Source organism: Pinus tabuliformis, chromosome 6, assembly GCF_031772625.1.
Source record: "Pinus tabuliformis cultivar Carrire ecotype Pingquan chromosome 6, CPIR1, whole genome shotgun sequence".
Taxonomy (NCBI): Eukaryota; Viridiplantae; Streptophyta; class Pinopsida; order Pinales; family Pinaceae; genus Pinus; species Pinus tabuliformis.
The window spans coordinates 970,934,009-970,955,581 of NC_142292.1; the positions used below are offsets into that span (position 1 = coordinate 970,934,009).

Genomic DNA, 21,573 nt, shown 5'->3' on the forward strand with positions numbered 1-21,573 from the left:
ATCTAACTGAAATATCTTCTACCACACCAATTGATGCAGCAATTGAACTGGAGACATTGGAGAAAAAGGGCGAAGAGCATAGCAGGTGTCGCAATGGCAGTGGCAATGGCACTTACAGTAGTGGGGATATGGATGATTATGATTATGAGATCCAGATGGATAAACCATGAAAATAGATTCTTATCATCATCATCTATGGTGTATTCTTACGAGATTAATGTACTATTTTAATTTAGAGAGGCTACTTTTAAGGATTTGGACAATCCACCATCTAAGTGAGATCAGCGTTGTTCTCCAACTAACTTTTGATGTGTCAACTGAATTTTCTTAATTGTTGTCTCTCTCTTTCGTTGATCAGACTCCACCCTCTAGCCTTTTCTTTCGTTGTCTTGCTTGAACACAAATTTGGCCATGGCATTAAAATCTTCATTTTTGTTCCTTGATCCCCTTCACTGAATACTTTTTCCTCTTCTCAATCGACGATATTCAGTCCTTTGAATTGCCTTACTTTCTAAACTACCCCCATCAAAGCCTTCCCAACTAGCCCCTTACTTGCTATAGAAAATGACAAATTTTTATATGTATAATAAATCTCTATCTTCTTTTCTTTGATTCCTTTCTTGCTTGCCCCCCACCATTTTGGGAACCTATATATCTTCCAACATACTAACGGTTAACATCCCTTGCTACAAGGGACACATCTACATCCCTCACTACCAATGTAGGATTAAAGACAACTACCCAACACCATCCAACATGCAAGTGCAGGGCAACATCCCCCAAACATCACAAGGACACCCCTGCCTTCTTGTAGATGCACCAAGGAAAATCCCCATACTTAAAAAAATAAAATAAAAGATAACAAATTATGTCTCGTACATTAAAATGACCCTAAATTTACTACATTAAAATGACCCTAAATCTACTACATTAAAATGGCCCTAACTAAACAAACCATATACTGTAACAAAGCTTCTCACCTAATTTTTCATTTTCTTCCCTTGAGTGTCTCCATGTAAAGCCACTTGCAGGTTTTAAAAGCAAATAGGAATAAATTTTTCTTGAAGAGACTTTCTGGCTAAAGTTGAAATAATAAAAATTGTATTATGCTAAATTTTGACATGTGCTCGCCCTAATTCTTATGAATATTGAACAACTCTTATGATATCAACAATTGTATAATTTTATGTTTTTAATCCTTTTTATAATTTCACATCTTCTTATTCATGTGTATGTGTCTCTCTTTGTGATGTGCTGCCACCTCCTGATGAACTAGGATTTAAAAAACAGCATCCTCGTACCTGCATCTACACCCACAAACTCTGAAATTTGACAAGACCTCAAATTTCTTAGCATGTGTTACCAAGTCTTTCTTTAATTCCTTCATATTACATACCTTCATTTTCACAATACGCCCCTTAATTTCTTGAACTCTAAAATATTTTTCTTTATTTCTTTAGGATTTTTTTGTACCTTCATGCTAAGGCACAAATGTTGCAAACAAGAAAACAAATGTAAGGGCCTACATCTGAGGAAAATATTTTTGCAATCCAAATTTCACTCCTACGAATATCCCCACCATCCTAAAAACAATGATCTCAGGCAAAGACATCACTAAATCTAGGTCCACACATCTCTTGCTTGAGATATAAACTTTACAGAATGCATAATTTCTGCTTGAAAGAATTCATTTCTACCTGATCCTCAATTCCTCTTTGGCCTTTAATAGGCATCCATTCAATAGGACCTTCAAAGATAGTTGTTGTCACCCTTTATCCCCTTGAAAGGCTTTCAATTTTCCATCCGAGATCCTAAAAATAAGCCCATCTAGATTTGCAATAGCACAAGTCAAATGGTCTAGCCTCCAAGGCATTGTTGCAGTGTCTATAGATGGAAGGTCACTCAACTCTCCCTGCACCACCCCCCCCACCGAAAAAATTGCCTGCATCATTTGTCTTTCCCAAATGCAAATTGAAGTAACCACTATCAAATGTGCCACACTAGTCCTGTAAAAAAAAACAAAATAGTATTGGAAAGAGACACCTGCTATTTAGAATACAGCCCAAAAGCTCAAAACTAGACACCATTTCTATGAGGGTTTGATATTCACGATTGCAAGTCATAGAAAAACCACAATACTTCCAACTCTTAAACTTGGAACACAAATTTTCCCATCAGTCATTTCATCTGGTCTACACTGGGCAAGGAAGAGCAGAAACCCAAAAGCCTGAAGCATTTTGCAACCCTCAATAGTCCTATGTAGTATGGTTAACAAATCTGTACTCATGGAAAGAGACACCAGCCATTTCAAATACAACCCGAAAGTTCAAAACTAGGCAACATTTCTACATGGGTTTAATATTCGCAACTGTAGGTCATAGAAAAACAATAATACTTCCAACTCTTAAACTTAGAACACAATATTCCCCATCATTCCTTTCATCTGCTCAAAAAGAAGAGCACAAACTCAATAGCCTGAAGCATCTTGCAACCTTCATGGTTGTTGCAGCCACCAAAGTTCGCCTTCATCTTCCCAAAGAATGCACTTCAGACAAAAACACATTCTTCTTATTTATAATTTTACATCTCGCTTATAAAACTTACAGCCAAAAGTCAGAAATACATAACTGAAAAAAGATTGACGTATATGTGCACTGTATAATGCAGGTTTCTGACAAGTTTTAGATGTGGATGAAGATGAACGAACAACAATATGGTTGACCACCTTGAATTTGATGGTGCTGCATTTCAAAAATGCTGATGCCAGAACTAGTGTACATTAAACTTGTTATGGCATGGTACATTATATAAATATCACATATCGCAAACAACCTATGTGACTCAAAAATATTTACCAATTGAGACAACAAATCTCAACTCTTAATCCATGGGCTCAGCTTAACCCAATTATCCAACAACACCATTCAAGTGGGACCTATGCTATCAGGAACTTGATGGCTTCCTGCAATAATGAACAAATAATTTTCAATGCCATTGTGTCGCTGTAGAAGCTTTACATGAGAAACACCAAATGCAAATCATCCCAGGCATTGCCTACTCTGGACTCTAGAATATATGCATGAGGAGTTTGCTTCTGCAGCAGCAGGATTATGTTTATCTCTCACCAATTTGCATATTTTTAGTGCATGTTATTTCACATGATTGTTGAAATCTTTGCATTGTGATGAATCACATGCAGTAGAAACACATTTCAATAAGCACTGAAGTAATTTTAAATATGATCAATTTTCCTTCAGCAAGACTCAATTTACCCATTTTGTGTTTACAATAAAATTTATTTCTAAAAAGTTCTCCACCCAGTCCTTGCAAGCATATGACTCGTAGTCACAGCTCAATAAATCATTAAATATGAATCTGCTGCAATTTACAAAGCAAAATAATAGAATATCAAAACAGTGTGCCTTCAAACTACCAGTCATGATAGAGAAACCTGAAATCATAAGCACATTCGGTGAAATCCAGAAAATGAATTCTAATTTTTCTATGTCAGACTAAATGATCATTGAAACAATTAAATAATAAACAAGTGAAGTGCGCCACATGGCGAATGAAACTTGCCATGCCACTCCTATGAAACTGGAAACTAATCCATAATTACTTGGATTGCATATGTCATCTCACAAATCAACACAATGAGAAGTGTACCCCAGTGCAACTCTAGGAGACTCGAGCCTCTACCCAATGATAAAGTTCTAAACATTTAGGATGCGACCAAATAGGTCAGTATTGAAGCTTTGAGAAATTTGAGTAACCACCCATTTAAATATAAATTAAAATTTGGAAAAAAAAAATTAGGAATGTAAATGCTAAAAGAAGAAGTATAATATTTGAAGGATCGCCGTAATGCAATTGGTTTGAGTTTTCACAAAATGTTTATTACAAAAGTTTCTCTAAGGATTTGGTAATTTGTTTGCACTATAAAAATTAAAATGCCTGAACCTAAAAGGGCAAACGTAAGAACAGAATACCCGACAAGCTCAGACTAAAAAACAGGTCAAGAATCAATCCAAATTAAAGTTTCCCTGAAAAGTCTCTTTCCTCAATTCAACCAAAAACATCAAAAGAAAGAGTAAACTTACCGGATGTCTAAATGCACAATGTGGGTTCAAACAGTTCCCTGACAACCAGTACCAGCAATGTCTTGGATTGATTCTTGCACTCTCGCTATGCCGATATTCACATTCATTTCCCTGGAGGGACATATTTAAAAGTTATATATCCATTTAAAGCATTACACAAAATTTTAGAATACAAAACTAGTTCAGTTTCAATTGATCCTGATTCCTAACATGACCTGGCTCTCTTATGATGATTTAATACAATGATTATACAGCCCTATAACACTAATCGGTGCAAAAACCAGCTTAATTGCCACAATCTGCCTTAAAAGTCCCCATGAACTAGTTTTGCCACATAAAGGTTATTAGCGCGGCTTGACAGGAAATATTGACTGAAACAATATATATTCTAAACAAACAAAATAGGATTATAGGGGGGATTGAAGGGTTTTAAGGGTTTTAAAACGAATTGTGTGCGTCGGACTACCAGAAAACATGTTTTTCAAGATCATTGAACCGAATAGCGCAAATTGGACTAAATTTTATGTAACGCACACTAGTTAGATTACAATTAGCGCAAATTTCTCCTATTACTGGCAAAATTTCTCCTACTATAGGGGGGTTGAAGGGTTTTAAGGGTTTAAAAACGAATTGTGTGCGTCGGACTACCAGAAAACATGATTTTCAAGATCATAGAACCGAATAGCGCAAATTGGACTAAATTTTATGTAACGCACACTAGTTAGATTACAATTAGCGCAAATTTCTCCTATTACTGGCAAAATTTCAAAGTTCCCATACTTTCAAATTTCCTTAATCACTCTGTGCGAACTAGTCCTGAAACAGAAAATGGGTATTTGAATAATGCCAGGAAGTACCTTCTTGCAGGTTAACGGTGATGCTAAAAAGTAAACGCAGTCAGTATTCCGCTTCTGTGCTTCCTCGTCCATAGCTGCCGATCCCTTTTACTGCATTGAAACAGAAATAGTATACCAGATACGAATGGCAATAAAGATCATCTTCCCAAATCAAACATACATATTAATGTCGTAAATTCACTGGTGTTTGATCTACATTAATAATCTCAGGCTTGATCGCCTCAACTTGATCGCCATTTGTTTTGCCATTCTGGTAATTTGTCCTTCTGGTTTAAACGGGCGGGGCCATAACACATGGGAACGGCTCTAACTCTAGTTTAGGTTTCACAATACATGAAGGATGTTTTAGAGTAATTATAACCATCGTTCAATCACAAGTGATTTAAAGATTTAAAGGAGAAGTCAAAGTATTTCATAAGCTATAGTACCAATATTATAAATAATGGTTTTTTCTGGTATATTAATTTCATTCAGAATTTTATTTTAATTTTTAAATTATATTATTATTATTATTTTTAAAATATTTATTTTATTTATGAAAAGTATAATATTAATTTAAAAACAAAATATTAAGTATTTTATAGGGTTTTGAATAAATAGTGATGGGGTGTTCTATTAAGGCACGCTTTCATGTAAAGTTATTGTTCTATTAAAGCACACTTTCATGTAAAGTTATTGGTCTAATTCCCAGTTTCAATGGAGGTGATGTATTGGACATGTTGAAGATATAGTCATGCCAAACTTAAAAAAAATCATTCTTAAGAGAAAAAACTACCCATAAATATTAACATATAAATATGTTTACAGCTTAAGTGGGTCTAATGGTTAAGAGCATGTGTTTTCTCCTAAAAAATTACAGGTTCAAAATTAAAAGCGCAGAGTATGTGTGTCTTGCTAGACTTTTTTTTTTTTATACCACATGGTGAATCGGTAACCGCCTGGCCTAATCTAGGGGAGACCCAGGATCAAACCTTAACGCTGCCACTATAACACCAAGAGCATAACCAACCACCTGCAAATCAGTTATACTAAGTTCCTATGATTTTAGCAAGAGCAGGCTCAACGGGAAAGGGGAATCCGCCCCTCTAGCCGCCACCACAGCAGGTCAATGTACTCAATGAGATTTGAACTCGGGTCTGCCTGGGCATCGCCCATATGACTTTACCGTCAAACCACACATCATTGTACGTGTGTCTTGCTAAACTTAATAGTGAAATGGCTATAGAAATAGGTCCCTTGTCCCACAAACAAAAAAGTCTCATATACCAATTTAATCTCTGAGTAAAACACGACCTTAAAATTAGATAATTATAATAATATATTATTATAATAAAATAATTTATAATATACAAATTATAAATATATTAATTATTTAAAAATATATATAATATCAAAATTATAAATAATATTAATATTAAATAAATAAATAAAAATTCTACCCAATTCCACAAAGTTTGCAAATACTTCATTAAAATTAATTGAAAAGTGATTTACTAAAAGTAATTATTAAAAAAAACATAAAGCATTTATATACTTAAAAAAACATAAAGCATTTATATACTTTTGTGTGAAATTGTATCAACCAAATAATTTATATTCTAACAATATTTTTTTAATTATAAAAGCATTTATATACTTTTCTGTGAAATTTTACCAACCAAATAATTTACATTCTAACCATATTTAATTATAAAAATATAAATCTAGAACAAAATTTCAACATAAAGGTAGGTTAATAGGGTAACAATAAATGTAATAATCAAAGGTAGGTTAATAGGGTAACAATAAATGTAATAATTCAATGTCTCATAAATCAAAGGTAGGTTAATAGGGTAACAATAAATGTAATAATTCAATGTCTCATAAATGATGATTATAAGTCAACTTGCAATTAATATAGCATCAAAGATGATAATCATATGTCAAATTAATATAGTATCAAAGATGATAATCATAAGTCAAAGGTGTTATAATGTAACATTTAATTTTAAGTAATATTAGTACCACACAATAGGTGTTATAATGTAACACTTAATTTTAAGTAATATTAGTACCGCAATAAGTGTTATAATGTAACATTTAATTTTAAGTAATATTAATATCACAATAGGGAAGATATTATTACATTAACCTAAGGACCTACATCCTAAGGATAGCTCTTATAATTTCTGAAAAATTGGTGAGTGTAGTGTGTAGAATAGTATATAGAATTGCTTTATACTTGTTAAGTTTTTTGGACATGTTCTAATTTTACATGTAACATGCATCTAAAGCAATAATTTAAATTAAGTCAGGTATATATTTGTGTTCAGTGTTTTTAATTTAATAAAATTGTATGAAATAGCAAAAGTGAGATAAGACCAGTAAAGCGGCAGAAAATATTAAAGCTTTTGTGTTTTTTTTGTATTGATTTCAAAATCTTAATTTATAATATATTAATGACCATTTTATATCTTTTAGATTTAGATTTAGATCACATTGACAACTCATCAATGGATCAGCATGACACCTCGTCAAGATAAGAATTATAAGTCATAACAATTGTATTCTCAAACTTTTTGATTGTCTAGGGACTCACATTCTAACATTCCCCCTCAATCACAAGTCTGAATAATTGTACCAATAACCTTTATTATCTTCAATCTCAAACTGTTGAAATGATTTTCGATGAAGATATGCATGAAAAATTGTCAATAGTTGAATATCTCGAAGTGAATAGTTGTTATATCTGAACATTTTTGTCGAAATGATTATTAAAGAGACTAGTGGCTACATTGAAATTCCCAATTGTTGATTGATTTGACTAATAAGACTTTGAAAATTGAATCTTGATATTTCATGTTCCCCCTATAAGTGCAAGGTGAGAAGTTTTTCAATAGTTCATTTTTGGAAAGGATCCAAGTTGGGACTTCGAAGTCTTTAGGTGGTGGTTTTCCTGGTTAACCACTAACCATATTCCATAGAAATTGGTGGTTTTTGGTTTATCACTACCATAATACTTTGAATAATGTGGTGGTTTATGGATGCCCATTCACCAATCTTCTTTAAATAAGGTGGTAGTTTTTGAATGACCACTAACCAATATGCTTTGAATAAGATGGTGATTTTTGGATGACCACTAACCAACTTCACTATATCAATTCACTCCTCCCTCTCCCCAACCCCCAAAGGTGTAGGAGACTTTCTTTTTTCATTGTGCTCCCCACTTTAGGTGTGGAGAGTACCATCTTTTTTCTAGAATAATAGGTTGAAAACTTCTGCTTTCTTCATTTCTTTAGGCAACTTTGTCTTTACCTCTGTCTTAACCAAATTGTAGGCCTTATGCAGTTTCTTTACTTCATGATTCCATCTCCAAGGATTTGTCCATTTATAATGGTTTGTTTTCTTAGCTTTCTTTTACTTCTGACATTTCTTTGATAGGTGATTTGTCTTCCTCGCACGATTTTAGAAGCCAACGAATTGTTGTCTCGTGGGATCTACTTCTTCTCACAATTTCAGAGTACCAAGCCAACAAATCATTATCTCATGGGATCCAACTCTTCTAACTATTTAAAGTAACCAAACCCCCACTTTTTGTTCTTTTTTGTTTTGTTCTTTTTATAGAATGGAAGTGGAGGAGGTTCCAACGAATGGAATTGGAAGTTCAAATCCCTCAAACCCTAAAATATTTGAAATAAAATCTCACCTTTGGACCCAAAAGTGAAATGAGCATCTCATCCTTTGATAACCAAAATACCTTCGCCAACATAAACACCATTATTGAGCCATTAGTAATTATATTAACTCCTACTAGTTGTTGAATCCATTCATAGCATTCATACCTCTTAGAGGAGAAACCATTTACGCTTTCGATGTGCATCGTTTATGGATCTCCAAAACAATATCAACTCATAACTATTGGGAATGCCAGGGTATCTTTCGGGCACACACTTTAGCAAACGTTGAACTGTCAGAAAGAATCATCGTTGCTTTTTGCACCACTAAACTAGAATGGTCATTAATGTATTATAAATTAAGACTTTAAGATTAATACAAAACAACACGAGGGGTTTAAGCCTTTTCCACCAATTCACTTGTCTTGTCTTACTCTTACCAATTCTTAACATGTGTTTCTAGAGAGAAAGCAACTCAAAACACACCAACCATTCTAGCATGTGAAAGTGTGTCCCTTAATAGGAATAATGTCCTCCCATTAAGATTAAAATTTTGAATCAAATAAAAGGTTTGTTTTACAATGAGACATCAACTTGAAGACATAATTCACGAGGAAATTCTTCATTATTTCATAGAACCTTTTGAGGGTTCGACAACTTTCATTCAAGTTAGATGAACTCTTTTAATTGTAAGAAAACCATGGTGGTAATGCAAAAGGGAAATGGAGTCTTCTAGAGCTCTTTGACTTAAGCATAAAGGTCATAGTGAGATTGATGAGAATAAAGTGATAGGTCAGGTGTCATAGATGTGCTTTAAAGGTTTTAACATCCTTAACTCCCTCACCAACATGACAACAAAGGTGGTATCAAATGGAAAGCCTATAGGAACATCCTTGAAGGGACTTGAAGATGATTCGGTTCAAGAGACTTCTCCTTTCTCATTTCTTGAATGAAGATAGCCCCTACTAACAGTCTAAGGTCTCCTTATACTTTGGAAAACTACAATTCTTAGAGGCTAGGGTGACAAAAATTGGTTATAACAAACTAGAAATCCCTAAATCACAAGGAAATAAGAGTAGTCTTAGTTCTGGTAAGGGATTTGTGCATCCAATCATATATTTAGGGGAACTATTAGGGTTTTGTAGCTCGTTGAAGAGCCAAGATGTAAAATACCCAACCCCTTAGTGCATGATTAAGGATGTGGGGTATCCAAACCCGACCTTCAAGATTATTTTGTGGAGATGGGGTTTATCAAAATTCCTCTTCTTTAAACCACCTTAAAACTTATTTTGAAGACCACCATTTCTTTAGCTCGCCATTAGCTTTATAACAATATAAATTTCATCCAATTATGAGCTTTAAATGCAACATTATGACCATTTGGAAATATTCCCTCCGAATGCTACATCAACATCTATACCATACCATTTGGAAAGCGCATGGAAATCCCTTTTTCCCACGTGTCACCATCGTATACTATCAAATCCACAACTAAACACTTCGACCTACCACATTGACCTACGATGCCAGTATGCTACATCATAACATTAACGAGTTCTGACAGTATCATGAGGAGAACTCGATAGCCAATGTCCCAACCTCTCGATATATTGACAATTAATACATCGACAATTACTTGACAAACATTTCCCTATCATTCAATAGACATTGTCAGGGTTTACTAGTACAGAGAGAAAATGATATCATGATCCCCCTGCCCCCGATACCTAATCACTTGAAAGTCAATATCCAGATATTCGCTACCTCAATTGCCACGTAGCCTCCACTTCAACATTGTTGTGCACTCTAATCCACATCACCAAGACTTTCTTCCATGCCATCATGACACATCAGCCCCATGTCATTAAGATTTACCTTCATTCCAAATCATCATGACATGTCAACTCCACATCATCCCTTTTAGCACTAGGCCATTGAACCACCGGGGAACACGACAAGAGTTCTTCAACACCCACACCTGATCCAATAATAAATATCAACCAATGGGAAAATATTTGCTAACCGACAGGCATATCGAGATGTATCAATATTGAGGAATTACATTAGAGTTTATTCAAGGTAAGACTTAACACTTGATACCCAACTTCTCAATAAGAAGATAACTCGATACACCAAAGGCCAATAATAAGGGGTCACCATAAGCCAATACCCAACAACAGACGTCAACTATTATAACTATCTTTTTTTCTCAACTAACCTTGATCCGGATTTAAACAGGAACGCAACAAATTACAGAGATAACCATATACACAAAGATGCAGCGGAAATAATACTTCATTTCATTAATGGAAAATACTCAAATATGCTTACAACAGAAATGGAAATAAACTAGCTAGGGCGATGGTAGCTTATCTCTGAGAAGAGATGTGATGGCTACATGCCTCTGAACTGTCTTACAATGAGGCTCGGAGGCCTATTTATTGTTGAGAAACAATAGAAAACCCTTCACATTCCAAAACCTAACCCTAGAAGATGAAACGCCAAATTGTGGGCCCCGTTTTTGGGTAAGTTGGTACATCAACTTCCCGGGGTCGCGAATTGGTCATACTATCTCCGTTTGATGTGCATGATAGCCCGTTGGAAAGATCTCTCCGAGGACTACGACGGAAAAGACGATTTTTATCAAAAAAATCGCTGGCGGTAGATTTCCCAAAAAACGTCGTTTAGGGCCTCAAAACGGCTCTGGAAGTTCAGGACCCGAAAAACTGCTAAAAATAGTAAGTTGTGCTACAATTAAGGAAACTGAAAATGCTGAGAAAGACAATGGTGGGGGTCCAGGTGGACTTGGCAGGTGGCCACCAATATCCACCTGGATCATTCCTCCCCCCTTAGGAAGCAATGGTCCCCATTGCGTTGAGATCCTCCATGAGATGAGGAAACTTCTGCTGAACTTGTTCCTTGGTGAGCCACTTGCCCTGCTGAAGGAGTTGGCCTGCTTTAACAACTCGATACAGTTGGATATTCTGTTGGCGAGTGTTCTTGATCTGTGTGTCCATGATCCGATCAGTTGCAGCTTGTTCCATGCAATCTGGATTTAATTCTGTGGGTTTGAGCTGTTCTGCAATGTCGGATGTGTCTAGCAATGGTGGAAAGTATGGCCGAAGGCGGTCCACATTGAACACTGGGTGCAGGCCAAGGAATGGGGGAATGTTGAGCTCAAATGCATTGTCTCCCATAGCCTTAGTAATGGTGTAAGGACCATATCGGAGTGGTCTCAATTTCCGATAGGCTCCAGTAAGGCGTTCCTTTTGCAAATGCAACCAGACTTTGTCGCCCACCTGAAACTTGTGTGGCACCCGATGTTGATCATGTCGCTGCTTGTACTTGGCATTTGATTTCTCAAGAATTTCATGGACCTGCTGGCGAATATGTTGGATGCGCTCAATGAAGCTGGTGGCCTTATCTGTTTCGGACTGGACATGAGCTGAATTCATGTGAGTAGCTGCAAGTGGCATGGCCACATCAATGGGGCATAGTGGCTGGAATCCCAAACCCACCTGAAAAGGGCTATGGCCAGTGGAGCTGTGAAGAGCTCGGTTGTAGCTATGCTGAACATAGGGGAGGCTCTCGTCCCATGTGCGTGGATGCTTTGAGTTATACATGCGCAGAATGTGCACAATCATCCTATTGACAACCTCTGTCTGGCCATCAGTTTGAGGATGGAAGGCTGTGGACTTCGTGAGTTTGGTGTCCATCATTGACCAGAGACTGGACCAAAATGTGCTGAGAAACCGACTGTCCCGATCTGAGATGATAGACTGTGGGATCCCAAAGTGCACCCACACTCGTTCAAAGAAGAGTTTAGCAGTGGCTTCTGCTGTGATATTCTTCTTGCAGGCCATCATAATGGCCATCTTTGAGAACCTGTCGACGACCACAAAAACACAGTCATTTCCATGCTTAGTGGAAGGAAGGCCTGACATGTAATCCATGGAGATGGATTCCCAAGGTCGACTAGGGGTAGGCAACGGGGTGTAGAGGCCTTGCTTCTTAATGGTCGGTTTGGCAATGGCACAGGCAGTACATGATCGGATGTACTTCCCAACATCCTGTCGAAGATTTGGCCAATAGAAATAATTTTGTAGTACTGCCACTGTTTTCTCGACCCCGAAATGCCCAGCAGCCCGACTGTAGTGTGCTTCCCAAATCATCTTGGCACGCTCGCTTGAAGGAACACAAAGGTGACCGAGGTGGCATAATAGGGCATCCTGGAGGTGAAAATCTGCAACCTGCCGACCCTCCAAGAGTGTCTGGTATGTGTGGCCGAATTCTGGGTCGCTTTTGTAGAGAAGTGGCCAATCAGAAGTCTCGTGCCCGCAGGAGTTGAGCACGGTGGTTAGCGCCATGATCGGTGGTCGACTGAGGCAATCTGCAACATTATTGGTGCTGCCCTTTTTGTACTTGATATTCAAGTGAAACTGTTGCAGGTATGTAGACCACTTCTGATGGCGATCATTTTGCAATTTCCCTTGGGTCTGTATGAACTGCAGAAGTCGGTGGTCTGTGTGGATGACCGTTTCCTTCCCCAAAATGTAATGCTTCCATTGTCGGCAGGCCTGTACAATGGAATACATCTCTTTATCATAAGTGGGGTACTTCCGGACTGTGTCTGAAAGTGTTTCACTGTGATATGCCACTGGATGTCCATGTTGAGTAAGGACTGCCCCAATAGCATAGTCAGAGGCATCTGTCTCGACCTCAAATGGTTGTTGTAAATCTGGTAACGCGAGCACTGGTGCCGTGCAGAGGCGATCCTTCAACTCCCTGAATGCCTTCTGTTGAGATTCAGACCAAAAGAATTTTGCTTTCGCCCCCTTTAGTTGGTCTAGGAGGTCATCAATCCGTGGGATCGGGTACCTATTACGGACAGTGATCTTGTTCAACGCCCGATAGTCAATACAGAGTCTCCACGTCCCATCCTTCTTCTGTACCAACACGATCGGGCTCCCACAGGGCGATGAACTCGGACGGATGTGACCTTTCTGCAGGAGCTCCTGAATCTGCCTCTTGATTTCATCGTTCTCCAGAACGGAGCGCCGATAAATTGGTCCATTGGGTAGCGGTGCACCTGGGGTCAGATCGATGGAGTGCTTGACTTGACAGTGCAGAGGAACCCCTGCCGGGGAGGTGAAGATGTCCACGTACTCCTCCACAATCTTGTCCATCTGTAGTTGTCGTGCAGAGGGGCCCCGTTTGGAGGCCGCGGCCCCTGTCTTCTTCTTTCCTTGAGGGCGTATCATCAGGAAAACAAATTTCCTGGTTTTGGAAATGATCTTACTGCATTGTTTTGCAGTAATCAAAGAGAGGGCGGCAGGTGGTGCTACCTCTGGTATCCTGAACAACTTATTTCCCAATGTAATAATAACTGCACGGGGCCTTGATTCATACACAGCATGTCGCTTCCACAAGTATGGTTGTCCTAGTAATACATCACAAACTTCAAGGGGAGCAATGTCACACAATACCTCATCCGTGAAGGGCTTGATGTTGTATGGAAGGCGACACTGCTGGCTCACGCGAAGATCTCGTCCTTGGTGAAGCCACCCAATGGTGTATGGTTGTGGATGTGATGTGGTCAGTAAGCCCAACCGCTTCACGACCTCTGCCGAAATGAGGTTCTTTTGACTCCCGCTATCAACAATGAACTGTATCGGGGAGCCCTTTACCCACATCTGGGAGTGGAAGAGACGCTCCTCCTCCTCTGGATCTTCGGGTTCATTTTTCTGGATCTTTGCGGTAGCAACAGTGGCGCTGGGGTCCGCATCAATGATCTGCTTCCCTTTTTCATACCCCTTATTGGGTTCTGACTCCGTGTCGGAACATGCATCTGATTCTGAAACCTTTAGCTCAGCCACCAGTGACTGCTTGGCCCGACACTCACTTGTGTTGTGAGTGGAGCTCTTATGGAACTCGCACCATTTTCCAGTGTCCTTTCTCGGCTTCGCGGCGCTGTTCTTTGCTTGCAGCTTCGGCTGGTTGTCTTGGGCTATCCCGCCTTGGATTTGTCCTTTGTTCTGTGGTTTAGGGGCACCTTTCCCCTGCTTTGGATTCGCAGATCCAAAGTCTCGCTTCTTTTGTTTAAACTTCTGCTCAACCTTGACGGCATACCGGTATGCTGCGCCGAGCGAGGGGATGTTTAGGAATTGTATTTCTTCCTGGATGTACTTGTGCAGGCAGCCACGGTATTTAAGTATCAAATGTTGCTCCGAATCCTTGATACCCAACTTTGTGCGAAGGGTATGGAAAAGATTGGTGAACTCCGGCACGTCTTGGTCCCTTCCCTGCCGCAGCGTGGTCCACTTTATGTATTCATCCTCATAGCTCCCGACAGGGTAGTACTGCTCCTTGATAGCATCCCGGAACGAATCCCAGGTGGGTGCGGCTGAAAATAGTGAGCCAGTACTTTCATCCTTCTGCTCGCAGTAGGTTTCCCACCAGTCCTTGACGTGGGGGGTTGCTTTGAGGAGAGCAAAAACAATCTTTTCCCGACTCGAAAATTCATGAACAGAAAAATAACCCTCTAGTAGATTTAACCATTTATCTACGGCATCTGCGTCTATCTGACCTTCGAATATGGGGATTTCAAAATTAACTTGTACCTTAAAGGGTGTGGCGTTTCCAGAGTAGCTGCTGGAAGCCGATGCGTTGCTTCTCGGTAGCCGCTGAAGGATCTGGGCAAAACTGTCCATCATCGCGTTCCATTGTCGCTCGAGGGCTTCTTCGAGCAAGATTTTGATGGGATCTCCTGCCCCCTCGTCTTTCTTCCCGTCCGCCATGGGAGGCCGTCGGGATTTGCGAGGCTGGTCTTGCAAAGGTTCAACTAGTTCAAGCCCTAACTCCTTATATCCCGACCTTGTTGGGGACATGCAAAGAAAAACAGAGAAAAAGCAGACCGCTCTGATACCACTGATCCGGATTTAAACAGGAACGCAACAAATTACAGAGATAACCATATACACAAAGATGCAGTGGAAATAATACTTCATTTCATTAATGGAAAATACTCAAATATGCTTACAACAGAAATGGAAATAAACTAGCTAGGGCGATGGTAGCTTATCTCTGAGAAGAGATGTGATGGCTACATGCCTCTGAACTGTCTTACAATGAGGCTCGGAGGCCTATTTATTGTTGAGAAACAATAGAAAACCCTTCACATTCCAAAACCTAACCCTAGAAGATGAAACGCCAAATTGTGGGCCCCGTTTTTGGGTAAGTTGGTACATCAACTTCCCGGGGTCGCGAATTGGTCATACTATCTCCGTTTGACGTGCATGATAGCCCGTTGGAAAGATCTCTCAGCGGACTACGACGGAAAAGACGATTTTTATCAGAAAAATCGCTGGCGGTAGATTTCCCAAAAAACGTCGTTTAGGGCCTCAAACGTTTAGGGCCTCAAAACGGCTCCGGAAGTTCAGGACCCGAAAAACTGCTAAAAATAGTAAGTTGTGCTACAATTAAGGAAACTGAAAATGCTGAGAAAGACAATGGTGGGGGTCCAGGTGGACTTGGCAGGTGGCCACCAATATCCACCTGGATCAAACCTTTCTATTTCCTAGGTCACCAAACCATCGGAATAACATAAAACTCTACTTACAACCACTCCCCTGATCCAATTGAAAGAAGTTAATTGACGAGAATACTCATGTTAACTAATGACCATGTTGTGATTTGTGAGTATCGAGGATTTTAAAATAGGGTTTATTCGTTGTGCTATCGAATCCAAATGCCTGATACCCAAACAACCCAATATCACATCCTCTTAAAGCCTAAGCTCCTTCTAGCTAATCTCTTAGTCGCAACCCTTATCGGGCCATGTGACCAAGGGTTGGGGATAAAGACTCCAATCTTGAAAATTCAAAGGAGTAATCCCTAAATTTCTTTAGGCAACTTTGTCTTTACCTCTGTCTTAACCAAATTGTAGGCCTTATGCAGTTTCTTTACTTCATGATTCCATCTCCAAGGATTTGTCCATTTATAATGGTTTGTTTTCTTAGCTTTCTTTTACTTCTGACATTTCTTTGATAGGTGATTTGTCTTCCTCTCACGATTTTAGAAGCCAACGAATTGTTGTCTCGTGGGATCTACTTCTTCTCACAATTTCAGAGTACCAAGCCAACAAATCATTATCTCATGGGATCCAGCTCTTCTAACTATTTAAAGTACCCAAACCCCCACTTTTTGTTGTTTTTTGTTTTGTTCTTTTTATAGAATGGAAGTGGAGGAGGTTCCAACGAATGGAATTGGAAGTTCAAATCCCTCAAACCCTGAAATATTTGAAATAAAATCTCACCTTTGGACCCAAAAGTGAAATGAGCATCTCATCCTTTGATAATCAAAATACCTTCGCCAACATAAACACCATTATTGAGCCATTAGTAATTATATTAACTCCTACTAGTTGTTGAATCCATTCATAGCATTCATACCTCTGAGAGGAGAAACCATCTACGCTTTCGATGTGCATCGTTTATGGATCTCCAAAACAATATCAACTCATAACTATTGGGAATGCCAGGGTATCTTTCGGGCACACACTTTAGCAAACGTTGAACTGTCAGAAAGAATCATCGTTGCTTTTTGCACCACTAAACTAGAATGGTCATTAATGTATTATAAATTAAGACTTTGAGATTAATACAAAACAACACGAGGGGTTTAAGCCTTTTCCACCAATTCACTTGTCTTGTCTTCCTCTTACCAATTCTTAACATGTGTTTCTAGAGAGAAAGCAACTCAAAACACACCAACCATTCTAGCATGTGAAAGTGTGTCCCTTAATAGGAATAATGTCCTCCCATTAAGATTAAAATTTTGAATCAAATAAAAGGGTTGTTTTACAATGAGACATCAACTTGAAGACATAATTCACGAGGAAATTCTTCATTATTTCATAGAACCTTTTGAGGGTTCCACAACTTTCATTCAAATTAGATGAACTCTTTTAATTGTAAGAAAACCATGGTGGTAATGCAAACGGGAAAATGGAGTCTTCTAGAGCTCTTTGACTTAAGCATAAAGGTCATAGTGAGATTGATGAGAATAAAATGATAGGTCAGGTATCATAGATGTGCTTTAAAGGTTTTAACATCCTTAACTCCCCCACCAACATGACAACAAAGGTGGTATCAAATGGAAAGCCTATAGGAACATCCTTGAAGGGACTTGAAGATGATTCGGTTCAAGAGACTTCTCCTTTCTCATTTCTTGAATGAAGATAGCCCCTACTAACAGTCTAAGGTCTCCTTATACTTTGGAAAACTACAATTCTTAGAGGCTAGGGTGACAAAAATTGGTTATAACAAACTAGAAATCCCTAAATCACAAGGAAATAAGAGTAGTCTTAGTTCTGGTAAGGGATTTGTGCATCCAATCATATATTTAGGGGAACTATTAGGGTTTTGTAGCTCATTGAAGAGCCAAGATGTAAAATACCCAACCCCTTAGTGCATGATTAAGGATGTGGGGTATCCAAACCCGACCTTCAAGATTATTTTGTGGAGATGGGGTTTATCAAAATTCCTCTTCCTTAAACCACCTTAAAACTTATTTTGAAGACCACCATTTCTTTAGCTCGCCATTAGCTTTATAACAATATAAATTTCATCCAATTATGAGCTTTAAATGCAACATTATGACCATTTGGAAATATTCCCTCCGAATGCTACATCAACATCTATACCGTACCATTTGGAAAGCGCATGGAAATCCCTTTTTCCCACGTGTCACCATCGTATACTATCAAATCCACAACTAAACACTTCTACCTACCACATTGACCTACGATGCCAGTATGCTACATCATAACATTAACGAGTTCTGACAGTATCATGAGGAGAACTCGATAGCCAATGTCCCAACCTCTCGATATATTGACAATTAATACATTGAAAATTACTTGACAAACATTTCCCTATCATTCAATAGACATTGTCGGGGTTTACTAGTACAGAGAGAAAATGATATCATGATCTCCCTGCCCCCGATACCTAATCACTTGAAAGTCAATATCCAAATATTCGCTACCTCAATTGCCACGTAGCCTCCACTTCAACATTGTTGTGCACTCTAATCCACATCATCATTGCCACATCATGTAATGCCCCACTTAAATCTTATCCTACAAATTGTGTTAATATTTACATTATCTGAAAATATTGAGAAATATTGGTCTAATATAAATTTATGATTTCCATTATTCAAATTCCCCACTTACCTTCTCAAATTGAATATTATGTGGGATATGGTCTCCTTTCATTATTTCAAAATATATGTATTCATGTCACATTCCCCAATGTACCCTCACATTTACTTGGGGGAAGACATAGTCCTCTCCATCTTATCATCAATATATATATTTATTCATTTCACATTCCCCAATCTACCCTCACATTTAATAAGGAGAAGACATGGTCCTCTCCATGTAAGTACATTTCACATTCCCCAATGTACCCTCACATTTACTAAGGAGAAGACATGGTCCTCTCCATGTAAGTACATTTCACATTCCCCAATGTACCCTCACATTTGCTTGGGAGAAGACATAGTCCTCTCCATCTTATCATCAATATATATTTATTCATTTCACATTCCCCAATGTACCCTCACATTTATTAAGGAGAAGACATAGTACTCTCCATGTAATTACACTTCACATTCCCAAATGTACTTTTCAGATTTACTTGGGAGAAGACATGATCCTTTCCCATTAAATTCTCAATTTTATATTCATGTCACAATTCCAAATGTACTCCTAGCTTACTTGGGAGAAGAGAAGTCAACTAAGGATGGATGAGAAGTTAATGACATTAATGAGAGGTGGTTGAGGAAAGAGGGTATAAAAAGGAAGGGGGAAGGAAGAAAGGGGGGGGTGTTGGAGTCTTGCTTAGGATTGTGGGGGTTGGTTGTGATTGTTTAGCCATGTTATGATTTTGGGAGACCTTGGAAACCTGTGGAGGTTTCTTGGGTTTGAGAGGAGGAAAGTATCATTGTCTAGTTTTGCACATTCTTCTTGAGGACACACTATATCTGGTTGGACTTGGGCACGGAGGGCTAGGGAACCTGTGGAGGTTTCATGGGCTAGGAATTTATTTCCTAGTTGGCTGGGAGGTAAATCCGGTTGGGTCGGTCAGAAGGAGCGTTCGGCTGGAGCTATAAGACAAAGGTATCATCATCAACCGCTGGAACAGGTATTTTTCCATGGACTACTCTTGTTAAGTTGATATCAATGGAATGCTCACCATAATTTATGTTGATTATAATGTAAATGACAAAATTTTATTTGTTTAAAAGCCGTGTAAGTAAGTAAGTTATCATCTCTTATCGTATTTAATTCAGAAAAATTAGATCCATTCGCAGACCCTAGGATAGGGCTCTTACACATGGTATCAGAGCTTTGGTTCAAAATCTGGACCCAAAGCCCACTAAACCCCAAATTCCATTATAAAGAGCTTGTAAAGACTTATAATCCTAAAATATATTCATATAACGAATTGTTTTTAAATTAATAAAGAGATACCCTCCTGATTTCCATGAAAAGCAATAGAAACCAGTGTTCTAGCTGCCCAGAGCCTCAGATTTCATTTGAATAGCAGTGGCCTTGAGACATCAATCCAGATCATCATGTTCCGTATGATGTGTGTTGACTCTACTTTGCCAACAGATTTCAAGACTGTCTCCTTAAACCACTTGGACTCTACCACCGATTTCAGTTCCGTTTCTTCATTTGAGTTCACATTTTTTATATATATTGAAATTCTGGAGCTTAGGTCGTTTCATATACAATGCGAGTTCAATATCTAGAAAAACAACGTTAGACTCATCAGGATTCTATTTATAATTAATAATGCATACGAGCAGAAATAATGGAGAAAAATGTGATCAAATCTCGCGACAGTGCGCTTTTAAGGTTTTTATTAGATATCCTCGATTTTTATTTATTCAATTCGTATGACATATTCTCATACCATGAATATCAGTAGGTTTTCTATAGAAGGAAGGAAGCCATATTTGGGTATACAGTCCATCCTTTATTCAAAATAGTCTCAAAATTTTCATTTTCGTTGAAATCCGGCAAAAAATAAAATAAAAAAAAAATTAAAACTGGTCTAGTTACATGGCGTTACGGATTTTTTTGAGGTTTTGGGTCGAATCAGAAACCCTTATAACCTCTGGGGCGTGGAGAAACTATGTCCCTGCCACTTTGGACCACGGGGCTATGCCTGGCACCCAAATTTCCACCAGAAATTTGGCAGGAAAGTGGGAAATCCGGGCCATTTTGTCAAAGGATTTCCTACACTTACAGGCCACCACTTGTAAATTAAGTGGAAAAACCTACAATAGTGGAAAGCTTGTGCTTTCCATGGCCCGAAAGTTGTTAGATTATGCCGACACGAATGGCAGCATTCTAGAGGTCACTACATTTCAGACAATTCATGCAGGGAGACATGCTCATCGGGCTTACTATCATATTTTGCTCTCCATATAGAGTTACAGGCTGCATATTCTAAGCATTAGGTTCACCCAATTTCATATTTGAAGACAGGATTCACTTTTCTGATTCTTTCATGGAGCGCTTGGGGATGGCGTTTACTGCTTTCATTTTCTAGGTGGGTACCCTGTTTAACCCATCGATGATGCCTATGTTCTTGAGCAGCCCTTTTTCTTCATATTTTGTCGGTATTTTGGAGAACTGTGTTAGCACTTGTTTCGTGTGAGTACAGGGTCTGTTAGTGTATTTTAGTATATTCTAGGAACAATTCTTATCTTTTCGTTTTTGGGTTATTGAAAAATTTGCATTTTCGAATGTGGGTCATTGAAAATTTTGCAGTTCTATATGTCGGTTATTCTCTGCATCAATCAACACTGAAGATAAATGTATTCACATATTTAAAACACATACCCAGTTCTCTCAAGATTTGGGTTATGTATGCCTATAGCTGA

At 38.4% G+C, this 21,573-nt stretch overlaps 1 protein-coding gene across 4 annotated transcripts in view; it reads right to left on the reverse strand.

Moving 5' to 3' along the window:
- The window catches only part of LOC149262226 (zinc finger CCCH domain-containing protein 32-like), a 71,572-nt gene extending 66,246 nt beyond the window's left edge, over window positions 1–5,326 (reverse strand). Inside the window, exons 1-3 of one of the 4 annotated variants that reach the window (XM_089423659.1) lie at window positions 5,154–5,326; window positions 4,958–5,047; window positions 4,101–4,211 (exon numbers count right to left, since the gene is read on the reverse strand). In XM_089423659.1, coding sequence (XP_089279785.1) covers window positions 4,101–4,211; window positions 4,958–5,029 — 183 coding nt within the window. In that variant the 5' untranslated portion in view covers window positions 5,030–5,047; window positions 5,154–5,326. Of the gene's footprint in view, window positions 1–4,100; window positions 4,212–4,957 lie in introns of those variants that run through there. The other 3 variants (XM_089423655.1, XM_089423664.1, XM_089423667.1) reach the window with 3 other exon arrangements.
- Window positions 5,327–21,573: the final 16,247 nt, after the last annotated feature.